Source organism: Dipodomys ordii, unplaced genomic scaffold (genome assembly GCF_000151885.1).
Source record: "Dipodomys ordii isolate 6190 unplaced genomic scaffold, Dord_2.0 Scaffold12, whole genome shotgun sequence".
Lineage (NCBI taxonomy): Eukaryota > Metazoa > Chordata > Mammalia > Rodentia > Heteromyidae > Dipodomys > Dipodomys ordii.
In genome coordinates this window covers 8,975,063-8,988,983 of record NW_012267228.1, presented here as the reverse complement: position 1 = coordinate 8,988,983, position 13,921 = coordinate 8,975,063, and the positions used below count along the sequence as shown (strand labels likewise).

The following is a 13,921-nucleotide window of genomic DNA, read 5'->3' as shown; positions in this document are numbered from 1 at the left end:
TCCTTGCAATTCTCTTTACGTAGCTAAAATCTTCCTATCTTTCACTTCTCCATGAAAACAATTCTTTCCCAAATAAATGAAACATCCAAAAATACTAGTTAATAACATTTTCAAAAGATTACTTGTAATACAGAGCATTTATCATAATTATAACAACGAATTGATTAATGATCTCTTTAACACCACTGATCTCTTTTTTTTTTCCTTTTTTATTTATTTTTTTTTGGTCGGTCGTGGGGCTTGAACTCTGGGCCTGGGTGCTGTCCCCTCAGCTCTTCAGCTCAAGGCTACCACTTGAGCCACAGCACCACCTCTGGTTTTGTGGTGGTTTATTGAAGATAAGAGTCTCACAGACTTTCCTGCCCAGGCTGACTTTGAACCTCCATCCTCAGATCTCAGTCTCCTGAGTAGCTAGGATTACAGGCCTAAGCCACTGGCAACTAGCTCCTCTGATCTCTTTAACACCAACTTCTCTCCATTGATAGAGTTGTATGAAGGCACACACATGGTTTCATTTTTTATTTCTGCTGTGTTTGTTCATCTCTCTCACTATGTGTCTCTAATACTTAGCAAAAGTATTCATGAGCATGTAATATGTGCTCAGTAAATATTAATAATAAATTAGGTCATTTTGATTTTGCCAAAATGACTTTTTAGTTAACTCATCTTCTTATAAATGTAAATAAGACATTAGCATCGTTCTCAGTGAAAGTACTGAGTGTGTGTGTGTGTGTGTGTGTGTGTGTGTGTGTGTGTGTGCTGCTGTTGTTATTATTTTTATCTTTTTCAGCCAGGGGGAGTGAGCACTGTCCCTGATCTTTTTTGCTCAAGGCTAGTACTTTGTCACTTTGAGCCACAGCTCCACTTCTGGTTTTCTGGAGGTTAATTGGAGATAAGAGTCTCAGGAATTTTCCTGCCTGGTATGGTTTTGAACCACAATTCTCAGATCTCAGATTCCTGAGGAGCTAGGATTACAATTGTGAGCCACCTGCACCTGGCTTTAAGAAGCAGGCTTTTTTTTTTTTTTGCCTTAGATACCACTTACCCTGATTTAGGAAGAATTAAAAAAGGTTTAGGATAAGAATAGATCACAAAATCTTCTTGATACTTCTGCCAGGAAATGATGAAAAGTACCTGAATAGTAATAAAAGGAGAGCATTTCTAGTGAAGATTGAATTGTTTACTACATTATATTCAGAAATATAATATATTTTTGCATTTTATGTGGTTCATCTATCACTGTGTACCTTAATATCCATGTCACTACTTTCTACTCTCCACTTCTAAGTTGTTAGTAAAAAAAAAATTAAAACTTAAAATTCTTGAATTCAGCATTTCATTGGTAATATTTAGTGGCAAACTGCTTTTAAGTCTTTTTCCTAGTGTAATTACTTGAGACAAAAATAATGGATAAAGAAATCTATGTAATTCTGAGGCTTGGACTGTAAGAACCAGGGGTTACATATAGCTTTGTTGTTGGGGATTACTAAGCAAAGTGCAGAGACAACCTAGGGCATCATATGACTAGAAGAATATATACAAGAGACAGGGGCAAACTGACTTTTGTAACAGACCCACTTTGGAGATAATCTATTAGCCCACTGATTCATTAATATTAAATTACATTCAGAAGGTCATGACCTAAACATTTCATGAAGATTTCCAATTAGCTCCACCTTCTAATTCATATTCATGACAGATTTCAACATGAGCTTTCGGGGGAAAAGAATACACGAATCCAAGTGAACATAGAATAAAATTTCAATGTTATTTGTTGTGTTGAGTATAACTTATAAGCCAAGCCGAACTGACGCTTTTGAGCATCTCTTAGAGAGAAAAACTTTATAGTACAGATAATCTCTGGACCCAGAGATTCTCAAAAGTCATTTTACTATGTCAAAGCATTTTCATGTATAAACTTTTCCCCACAATTATCTGCCTTCAGCTTCTATTTCTGCATATTCCTCCTTTGATACATATTTTATTTTTGGTGATATGGAAATTATCTAAATCTAGATGTGGGTGTGGGGGTTCCATATAGATATAAAGCTATCTTTTTGAGTAATTCACAACATTGTGGAATTCCATCCATTTCTTCCACTAGGAAAAAAAAAAACCAAAAAACAAAAATGTTTTATCTTTGTGTGTCTCTAAACGTAGGACTCTTCAGAAAACTGGAGCACTCTTTGAATTGTTCTTTGAAATCTTTGCCAATGATATACTGAGCTTGTAGAACAAGGATTGACATTGGAAATGGGATCTCTATTGGAGTGGTTTTCATGATGGATTTGTAATTCAAGCATTGAAAAAACGTGGATACTCATGTTTTATCTTTTCATAAAAGAAAATCAGAGTCATAGAATCTGTCCAAGTCATCCTTCTAAAAGTAAACGTAATGTTATGAATTCATTAAAATCTATAATGGTTATAATCCTCAGAAGAGTTTTGTCACCAGGTCTAAAATCTAACATAGACTATTTAGAGCTGTACCTATTATTTCAATTATAATGTTAAGGAAGTGGCGCTGTAGCTCAAGTGGTAGAGAGCTCGCCTTGAGCTGAAGAGCTGAGGGACAGCGCCCAGGCCCAGAGTTCAAGCCCCATGACCGACAAAAAAAAAAGTATACTCCTACATTAAATGGTTATTTGAAATCAAATGAATTAGTACATAAAGTTCAATGTTAATATGCATACATACATACATACTTGGGATCTTTTACTTCTCAGGCAGACATTGTACCACTTGAATCACATCCACAAATCTTTTTTTTTTTTTTTTTTTACAAATCTTTTTTTTAACTTAGTTAATATTTGATTAGGGTTTTTCCTTCTACGTTCCTTGCACATCCCAGACCACGGTCATGCCTGTCTTTGATGGCTTGATACTGTCTCATTTACTTTTTCTTGAGGCTGGATTTGAACTTTGATCACCTCATTCTCTGCCTCCCAAGTAGCTAGAATTTTCTAGATTTTACTAGTACAAGCTGTCACACCAAGATTTATAACTGGAATTTTTGAACAAAATGAGAGAGAGAGGAAGAGAACAAGAGAGAGAGAAAGAGAGAGGAGAGTGAGAAAGGGAGAGAAGAGCGAGAGATAATATTGTACATTATATAGGTGAAATGCTCCCCTTTGACTTCTACACAGTTTTGTAAGCTATTTCTACATAAAGTCTAAATAGAACTATAAGTAATAATCTACATTAATGAAACACACAGCACATTGTGGGGGGGGAGCAATGAAATTGTAGCCGAGATCAAATTTGCCCCAACTGATCACATGCCAAGATCCAGTGGTATCCTATCCCCATAGGATGGTATTTTGTTTATTTTTAAACAAACACAATTTCTCTCAACAGAGAGAACTGTCATCACAGTACCCCCGTCTAAAATGGATGTCACCGTCGGGGAGAGCATTGTCCTGCCTTGCCAAGTATCTCATGACCCGTCCATTGAGGTTGTGTTCGGATGGTCGTTCAATGGAGATGTCATCGACTTAAAAAAAGGAGTAGCTCATTTTGAAAGGATTGGAGGAGTAAGTAACTGAGACTTTGTGCTCTAGAAAATGAATCAAATCGCTTACATGAATCACCATCTTTCATAATTATTCTCTCCCTCTTTATTTGTGAAGATTATCTCTGTCTGTTTATGAAGCTGCATCTGGTTTTGTTTTGTTTTACTTTACTTTATATCTTTCATAGAAATACTTGTTTTCTCAATGCAATTATAATAAAGGGGATAATAAGAGGAATCAATTATGAGCGACAACAACAATTCTAATAAATCTTCAAATTTTCAGAACTGCCTCATACTTGGTATTTATCCAGCTGTAAAGAAAATGAGACCCGCTGTGTGTGTTTATGCTTTTATCCATTTCCCTCTCTCTATCTGCAGGAATCTGTTGGGGATTTAATGATAAGGAATATTCAGTTAAGTCATTCAGGAAAATATATGTGCACAGTACAAACAACTCTAGAAAGATTATCTGTTGCAGCTGATATAATTGTTAGAGGTAAGAGTGATCAAGTTTTCATTCATCATCCCAATTTTGTTGTTATTGTTGTTGTTGTTGTTGTTATTTTGGTCAGTTGTGGGGCTTTAACTCAGGGCCTGGGTGCTATCTCTGTGCCTCATTGTGCTCAAGATTAGTGCTCTACCACTGGAGCCACAGCAACATTTCTGGCTTTTGAGTGGTTAATTAGAGATAAGAATCTCACAGGGACTTTTCTGCCCAGGCCAGCTTTGAACCATGATCCTCAAATCTGTCTCGTGATTAGCTAGGCACCTGGCTTACCATCCCTATTTTTGATATCTTTATGATAGCTCTTTGAGGTACCAAGTCATGATAAGAGAGTGATTCAAAACCATGCAGATGTTTTATTTCCACAAGTCCAGGACTCCAGATTATTGGCCTTATTGGACATTAACAATGTGCATCTTATCTATTGATAATGAATGATCTGACTTGGAGAACACTATCAGCCCCTAAAAATTTTATATTGGCCTTTTATTTGTAGTAAAATAGTTTCCCTTCCTCCCTTCCTCCCTTCCTCCCATCCTCCCTTCCTTCTTCCTTCCTCCCTTTTTCTTTCTCTCTTTCTTCCTTCCTTCCTTCCTTGCTTCCTTCCTTCCTTCCTTCCTTCCTTCCTTTCTTTTTTTCCTTCTCTCTCTCTTTCTTTTTCTTTCCTTCTTTCCATCTTTCTTGGATTCAGGAACTAGACAAACTCTATCACTTGCGGCATACCCCCAACACTTTTAGTTACTTTTCACATAGGATCTCTCACATTTTCTTCTGCCCACTTGCATACTATGATATTCCTATTGCCACCTCCTGAGTAGTTGTGATTATATGTAGGTACCAACTAACTGGGCAGATTTCAACATCGCATCTTGCTACTATTTATATAGACTAGTCTGACATCATGATCATCCTATCTCAGCCTCCTGAGCAGCTGTGTTTGTAGTCATGTGCCACCATGCCCAGCTGTAACACACCATTTTTGGCAGAGCAGAGTGAAATGTTAGTATAGTTGTCTCTAGAAGGTATATTTACTTGGGTTAGATGTTGAGGGAGGAATCAGACTGTATTTCTCAGTTTTTAAATTTAGCCATCTTTCAGGGGTATCCATTCACCCCACGAAAGAAATTTTGCACCCTCCAAAAGGAACATTTCTCAATTAATGACTTGCTGTGTAAACTGAATTAAGAGGACCTAATTTGTATTTATGGCTATACATGCATTAAGGTGGATATTATTTGTAAAAAATAAATCATCCTGTCTTCAGTCAATGAATGTAAACACTTCCAATGTAGTCATCCTAAAATACCATTTCAAGGCCCCCCAGGTCCTCCTGAAGATGTGCGAGTGGAACACGTTTCTAGCACTACATCCCAGCTAAGCTGGAAGCCAGGCCCGGATAATAACAGTCCCATTCAAATATTCACTATTCAAACACGGACGCCTTTTTCTCTGGGTTGGCAAGCAGTTGCTACAGGTAAGTAATATAGGTTTTAGGAGATTTTTTTTTAATATATGTATGTGCTTATATTGGGGCTTTTTCTCTGGGTTGGCAAGTGGTTGTTACAGGTAAGTAATATAGGTTTTAGGAGATTTTTTTAAAAAATATATGTGTGTGCTTATATTGGGGCTTGCATTCTGAGTCTCGCACTTTTGCTTGGCTTTTTCCCTCTCAAGACTGGCAATCAATCACTTGAGCCATACCTCCACTTCTGCCTTTGTGCTGCTTCATTGAAGATGATGTGCCTTCCTGCTTCATCTTCAGATCTCAGCTTTCTCAGTAGTTAGGATTACAAATGTGAGCCACCCATGCCATGTGTGGAAATAATCTTTTAAATAATAGTATGATTTAAATGTGATCTATTTGATATGTATCTTGATTAGTTTAGCATTTAGTAATTTAACTTATCATTGTGGTTCTTGCCTGGTACCTGAAGTGTCTTGCTCTTTCTAGTCCCTGAAATTCTCAATGGTCACACGTACAATGCAACAGTCGTTGGTTTGAGTCCTTGGGTGGAATATGAATTTCGTGTCGTTGCGGGGAATAGCATTGGGATTGGAGAACCCAGTAAGCCATCAGAATTGCTAAGAACTAAAGCATCAGGTAAGGAACCAACATTTCCTCAAACATGGAAGATTCCTTATGGTATAGTTCTTTAAAAAAAAAAAAGGCACATGTGTGGGTCATGTATGTAGTATTTTGAGACCAAAATCAGAGTCAGCAAACCAGTGGCTCTGATGATCATAGTCTTATGTGTTTATAGAAACGTGTCTTTCCCCTCAAACATAGATGGAATTACAGATGATTACCTTTAAGCAGCATGTTAGAATAAGGGCTTTTTCAGAATCTGTCTTTCCATCTGGTCTCTTCCTTATCAAATCCAATAGTGGTTGACGGAGGCAAATGAAATGCTTATTTCATTAAGATGATGTAGCCAAGAATTAATTGTCTCCATTTGCACATGCAGTCCTACATTTTCAGCCATTTCTCAACTCTGACCTAGTTATAGCTTCATCCAGCAATACTATAAATCCCTCCATATCCAGATGAGGCAAATCCTCCACTCATTTAACTGAAGCACTAATTGAGCATTAACTGGTTCACTGAACAGCAGAACACAAGTGGAACCTGGCTGTAACTCATGTCTACTTAAGCTCTTTTCATGGGATCATCTTTGTTCCATCCCAACTTTCACATCCAGGATAACATAAGCCCTGCTGGATTTGTGCAGCTCACAAAGATCACATTCGTCCTCACTTATGTAAACAAGGAATCCTTTTGCTGTTGCTAAATTAGCTGAACAAATATAAGTGACTTCAATAAGCAGATGTCAATGATCTACTTCCTTCCTTCCTTCCTTCCTTCCTTCCTTCCTTCCTTCCTTCCTTCCTTCCTTCCTTCCTTCCTTCCTTCCTTCCCTCCTTCCTTCCTATATTTTTTTCAGGTTAAACCCAACTCTCTCCCATGTTAGTTACATGTTCTGCTCAACTGAGCTGTATTTTCAGCCATTACATCATATTTCATCCAAGGGATGATGCTAGAGAAAGCATATTTGGCAGGAATTGTATTCAGTTAAATTATGCTGCAAGTCTTACAGAGGAGCAAAGTAACCAATGGGACATTAGATAGGTTTTATTTTGGCCAAGTTGAGGTTTGATACATGAACTGTGGACTTCTGTGACCAAGAGTCTCCAAATAGCAATGGTTCTTAGCCATGATAAGTGAAGATCAGCTGAGTTATATAGAAGTAGAAACTTCCAGGACTGAACATAGAACTGCTGGGCCAGAATCTCCAACTGTAATCCTCTGGATATCAGCTTTAGTTTCCAGTTGTTTGTTTATAGCTAACTTGAAATATGCTAACTCTTATAAGTCTGATCCAGACACTGAAGTTCTTCTAGTAAAGATTGCATGCTACCTTCTCCTGACCATTAATAGTTTCCTGTGCAGTAAGACAGGGTATTCAGATCGATTTTCCTAACATTGTAAATAATACTCAAGTTCTCCACTCTCTCTGGATCTGTGACTCTCTCTCTCTCTCTTTTCTCTTTCTCACTCTCTCTCCCTTCTTTCCCTCTCCCTTTTCTCTCCCTCTCTTAAGTAGCAAATGCTAACTTCTTAATATGGTTTCCATTTTCACAGAGGTGATTTTAAAATTGAATATAGAAAGAGTACTTTATGTTTCTCAGGGCACTGGAAACTCCAGAGAGAATAAAATTGTCACTTAAAAAATATATTTTTTACATAGCTAAGCCCTGCAAAGGTCCTGGAATAGTGTCACTATGAACTTCTAAGTACAACAAATCTAGCAAATATGTAGGCTCTTCCTTGATTCGTGTTTCTTCTGATGAAAGGTATTACAAAATTTTAAAGAAACGATCATTTAGGTTCAAGTAACATTTAATTTTATAATGTATATATAGTATATAATTCAAGTGCAAAATTATGTGTATTTCTATGTGGATAATATCTATTGGGCAGTCATATTACTATATCTCTATCATGTCACACATCTTAATGAAAGAGGAAAAAAATCAATCAAGACCTAGATTTGCTTAGGCAATATCTACGTAGTAAGCAGTTAAGACTAATATATTTTAATCCCTGACTACCAGTTTGCAACCATACCCAGACACTTCTACCTCTTACAATGGATACTGGTCAAAAATGTTTATATGTACACACACACACACAAACACACATACACACACACACACACACACACAATGTCTATTCATATACATACACATTCATTATAATGCAATACAATAAAGGCATACTAGGAAATGTAGCCACTATCCATCACAGATTCAAGATAGTTTTGTTGTTGTATTAAGGAAAATGATGGTTTTAATACTCCCATGTGTGTGACTGCAGCCTCACTGCATACACTCACAATTTTCCTCAGTTTTACAGTATGCCTTGCACTATCACTCATCACAGTAGTCCTCACCAGGGTGGAGTTCAAGGACATATTGTTTGTAATTGACCAGAATAATGCTGCTTGTTCCACTAAGGCATTAGATGTAAGGATGCAATGGAAATTTCCACAAACACCGCCTTTGCAAGGACCGGAAGAGACTTGAGATTCAGACAGTAGTGTTACATAATAATAATCTCTTAGCATTGAAAAAATTTAAGTTTAAATGTTCAAATATTCTGATGACTCACAAAGACAAAAATAATTTTTAGTTTCTTTATTGACAAAAAATAATGAATTAATATACTGCATCGGTAACTTGTTTATAGCACAACTGTATAATTAAGCACTAAATCAACAGTGTCCCTGTTAACCATCTGAATGGGACATCATTTTGCCAATTAGTAGATGATGCATAATAATGTCAAATACATGATGCTACTCGATTTTTAATTAATTTTGCAGCCAGGGTGCTCATGTATCAAACACAACTGTGTCCTCTCTTAGAAATTTGGATGTGTGTAAACATAATTTATGTTCATTAAAAATGCAAGACTCTCAGAGTGTGCCTGAGTGAGATTTCACAAGGTAAAATTCCTCAACAAAACTTCATCCTGATGAAGACATCCCTCCATTTATTGTCTTCCAACATTCCTCTCGGTTGCTTTTAGTCCCAGTCGTGGCTCCAGCGAACATCAATGGAGGCGGAGGAAGTCGATCTGAGCTCGTCATTACCTGGGAGGTAATTTTCTGTCCAACTGAGTTCTTTTGAAAAGAAAAAAAAATGATTTAGCTGGCCAGGATAAATACTGAAAAACAAAAAAAAAGGTTTATTTGATCACTCCTAAGCATATCTAAAAATATGTGGAATAAAAATGCATCATCCTTATGATGAATTATTTAGGGATTAGTATTAGAAAATGTTTCCTTCTGCTCAAGTCAGAGAATGTGGCTAACTCAGCACAATTTAAATGTAAGGAAACAATTTCAAAATCTATAGAGCATTGGTCAGGAGACTTTTCATTATGACAAGGTGAGTTAGGCAGAGTTTGCTTCATTAGCCCTAGAACTATTTTATTGTGGAAGAGTATAAGCAAAAAGGAATTATTGTCCTAACATTGATCTGTGCATTCAGCATCTCATTCTTACCCTGCCTTGGCATGAAAAGTTAGGTACATGGAATCACTTTTCCAGTGATTGTATTCAATATCAACATGTAGATTTATGCTGTTGCTGATTTTAAATTTTTACTCAGGTTTATTGTCTTAAATATTACACTTTTCACCAATCTAAAGTTGCTCATTTCCAGTAGCTCAAGCCTACCACAATAGAGTAGAATTCTATCATATGAAATGGGATGAATTATACTCAGTCCTCTATCTTTTTTTCTTCTACTTTTCTCTTTTTTTCTCTCATTCATTGTGTTACCACTGTAGAGCTCCGAATAGGTGGTGTTGTGAGCTCAATACGAGGGGCAGGGTGTGTGGAAAAGAGCATTTTCTAATGCATTTGTCATTTGCTTTTGGCATTTACCAAGTACAACAAATGACCAGAGGTTGGTATTTTGTAGAGTTTTGGGGGATGTTCTCCAGAAGATCTCCCATCAGGGGAGATCTTTATAATCCCTTGATAGAGATCCAAGTAACAACTGAAGAATTTCTTCAATTTCTAAGTTCTGGTACTCCTAGGCCAGACTCTTGGGACCCTTGGCATTCTATGGGAAGAATCTTGAAAGGGTTCAAGGCCCTCAGTAAACAAATACATTTGTTGCACACTTGGTGAAGGTCAGTACAGGCCCACTACACTTTTTTTCTTCATTCTACCATCCTAAGCTCCAAAGTGCTTTCTCAACTTTAGAAATTTCAAGGCATTCATTGTTTTAAAGTACCTGCATGTCCTGAATTCCTAAAAATACAGACCATATGATATATCTTTTAGAACCTGTCTCTTGTAACTAGAGGTAGGCAAGAGGGTGGAGCTTGTTGACTTTGCCTTGGTGGAAATGCAGAAATACATGGCTATATCCTGAGACATTTTGAACTTATCCCTAATGATAAGAAGACCATGAAAGTTTTAAATAAATAGTGACATGTGAAATACATATAAAAGTGAGCCTTATTGGGAAGCAGGGATGTATTTATCATTGGTGTATACGTTAGAGTGGCTAGAGACATATTTTTAGATTATATATGGCAGGTAAACAAGCCAAGATGATGTTAAATACCATAGACACAGGAAAGGTCCCTCTGCCAAGAATTATCATGCTCCAAAGAGCAAGAAATCCTATTTTAGGTTTTTGTTATTTTTTGTTTTATGTCGGCTCAGGGCTTGAACTCTGGGCCTGAGCGCTATCCCTTAGCACGTTAGCTCAAGGCCAGTGCTCTACCACTTGAGCCACTGTGCCACTTCTGGTTTTCTGGTGGTTAATTGGAGATAAGAGTCTCACAGACTTTCCTACCCCCCGCCTGGCTTTGAACTTTGATCCTGAGCTCTCAGCCTCCTGGGTAGCTAGGATTACAGGCATGAGCCACTGGTTTCTGATGAAATCCTATTTTAGAAATACAGTGCTTTATTTGTCACAAAGTTCAGAGGTGAGAGGGAAGAAATGGAGGGAGGGAGAGAGGGAGGGGACAGGGAAAGAGGAAGAAGAAGAAGAGGAGAGAGAAAGAGGGAGAAATAGAGGGAGAGAGAGAGGGAAAAAGAGAGTGAGAATGAGAGACATATATGCGAGAAAGCAATCACAAGCAAACATGGGGTACAGCTACCCTAAAAGTCATCCTTATTTCTGGATGTCTCATTTCATGCGGTTCTTTGGGGGCCTAGAGTAGGGTGTTCCATCTTCTCTGGTTTGTATGTAACTTGAAATCTCAAGGCTAAGTGGGAGGGAAAGCATATTCACCATGCTCTGCCAGATTTGTGGGTACCATACTGACCCTTCTTTTTTTTTTATTTTTTTTTTGGGTCCAGTCGTGGGCCTGAACTCTGGGCCTGGGCACTGTCCCTCAGCTCTTCAGCTCAAGGCTAGTGCTCTACCACTTGAGCCACAGCACCACTTCTGGCTTTTTTCTTTTTGCTTATGTGGTGCTGAGGAATCCAACCCAGGGCCTCATGCATGCAAGGCAAGCGCTCTACCACTGAGCTACCTTCCCAGCCCCATACTGACCCTTCTATGCCATTTAGTCCCCACAACAATTCTGGGGCTGGGAAACCAGATACAGATAAGGAAAGGGAGCTTACACATGTGCCTCACTGGGCAGTGGAGCATTTGAACACAGGCCTCTCATTCAGGACCTTTACTTGGTCCTAAATCAGGGAAAAGCAGGAACTCCTGCACATCTGCCTTAAGTAGAAAGTAATTGTATTATTCTTGACCATTTGACAATATTTGCTGTAAAACAGTAACTCTCATTGAATCTCACTGGGGAATTACTCTTGTTTAATGCTGAGGAAGTCTTTTAGTTTTCAGTGTCCTTCCAAGGTCACATAAACACTTTCATTATCTTGTCCAGAGAGTTTTGCTGATTTTATGCTTCTTTTTTTCTCTGCCATAGCTATAGATTCCTAAAGTTTAGTAGATAATTGTTTTTGTGTGGTTTGTACAACAGGAGAGAGGAACACTAACCATATTGTTTTTCTTAAGGAATTAGCAATTGTCCATCCCACACATTTCGTATCATGTCTAATTATTGGGAACAAACCAAACCAAAATAAATAGACACAAAATGCACATTTTTATGTGTTCACATTTATTGTTTCCAAGTTTGAGGTACTTGTGGTAAATGTCTCCTATTAAATGCAATTATAAATTATCGATGTAGGTTGGAGTATGATTAAGTAGAAGCTAAATAGAAATAGTGAGCACAATTTTTATGTAGAGACAGAGGGTGAAAATACTCAACATTGTGAACCATGTGGTTTTTTTTTGACAGTCTGTAGCTCAAAAGCAGTTGGTAAGTCAGGAGCCATGATTTGTGAAAACTAGGCTACATGCCAGACTTGGCTAGAAAGGCTTTGCCTGTGGAACCTTGGTTTATACTAAAGATTGAGTTCTTACAGATACTGTAGTTAGGAATTATATTATTATACTTTATCAATTTTAATTGCTTAGAGGGGGAACCTCTCTGGTGCTCATAAACAGCTATGCAAATTTCTATATCTTTGACTCTCTGTCCATATGAGAAAAATAAAAGGAAAAACTTATGTGAGTCTCTTTTGTTCTGGTTTAAACTCAGATCTTTCTTAATGAAAGAACATTTGCCTTTATTTGTCTTAATGTAAAAGAAGATTTACCTTACTTCTAACAAAAGTAGGAGTCCTCTACCAGCTGTGATGAACTAAATAATCATTATCCACCAGATCAAAAGAGCAGAAGAACTAAATCAAAAGCTCTAGCAAGTTAGTTAAATCCTCTTACACCTCTTCTAAAATATTCAAATTTTTGTGCAGTCACTGGGGCTTGAACTCAAGGCCTGAGCTTCAGCCTTTATCTTTTTTTTTTCTCAAGAATGGCATTCTACTATTTGAGCCACAGCTCCATGTCTGGCATTTTTGCTGATTAATTAAAGCTAAGTCTAGAGCTTCCAGCAAGGATCTCCAGATCTCAGCCTCCTGAGTTTCTAGCCATGTAGGTGTGAGTCACCAGTGCCCAATTCAAAATTAATTTTTCATCCTGTTTTTCTTGTCAGAACAAAAAGTGTTAATAGAGGGAAGCATTGTACTTCCCAGATTTCAGCAGCTGCATTTTCCTTCATCTTTCACTTTCTGTATTTGTTACCATACTCCACATGGCAGCAAATAGAGACCCACTGAGGTCATCTCGGTTAATGGGGATTTATTGTAAAGCTACATGGAAAGTAATGAGGACAGGAAAAAGTCCCTGCAACCAAGCAAGCAGGTCAAATTGAGAAGCTGAGCATCATTCATCACTGTCCCCTGCACAGGAATTCTAGGAAACTGTCAGTAGCAGTGCTCACAATTCAGCCCCACCTCGATTGTTGTATTTGTCTTTCCATATCCTTTCCTTCAGCCAGGAGCAACTGGCTGCTACCTGAGTTCCATCTCCTCCCTCTCTAACGCAGCTCCATTTCTCTTAGCTTCTATTGTCCCAGTGACCCTGCTACTGAATATTTTCTATTATTGTCTGCATGGGGTATTCCTACCACTGCCCTCTAGGTTTCATTTGCAAGCCCTGTAAACAGGAGGAATTGAATGGTCTGTTCTTTGCTACTGGCTATAAAGTCTGTACCAGAAATCCTCATGTGTGGTGCACCCAAGATGGTACTCTTGGTGCCAGTGCATGGGACTGGTAATCAAATGTGGTCCAAATGGCTAGATAATGTGATACAGTACATTTACTTCCATGGATAAGGAAAACACTAGGAACAGTATTGCAAGCATGAGGAACTTAGAGCATTGTATTTTGCCAGGTAGATCTATGCTAGTTGATCAACATTTACAATATAGTCTGGATATGGTGGTTTATGC

The 13,921-nt window shown here is 37.8% G+C and overlaps 1 protein-coding gene across 1 annotated transcript in view; it reads left to right on the top strand.

Moving 5' to 3' along the window:
• The window catches only part of Cntn6 (contactin 6), a 252,515-nt gene that overhangs the window by 225,006 nt on the left and 13,588 nt on the right, over window positions 1-13,921 (top strand). Inside the window, exons 13-17 of the mRNA XM_013010399.1 lie at window positions 3,358-3,533; window positions 3,893-4,010; window positions 5,335-5,493; window positions 5,971-6,120; window positions 9,109-9,179. Coding sequence (XP_012865853.1) covers window positions 3,358-3,533; window positions 3,893-4,010; window positions 5,335-5,493; window positions 5,971-6,120; window positions 9,109-9,179 — 674 coding nt within the window. The remainder of the gene's footprint in view (window positions 1-3,357; window positions 3,534-3,892; window positions 4,011-5,334; window positions 5,494-5,970; window positions 6,121-9,108; window positions 9,180-13,921) is intronic.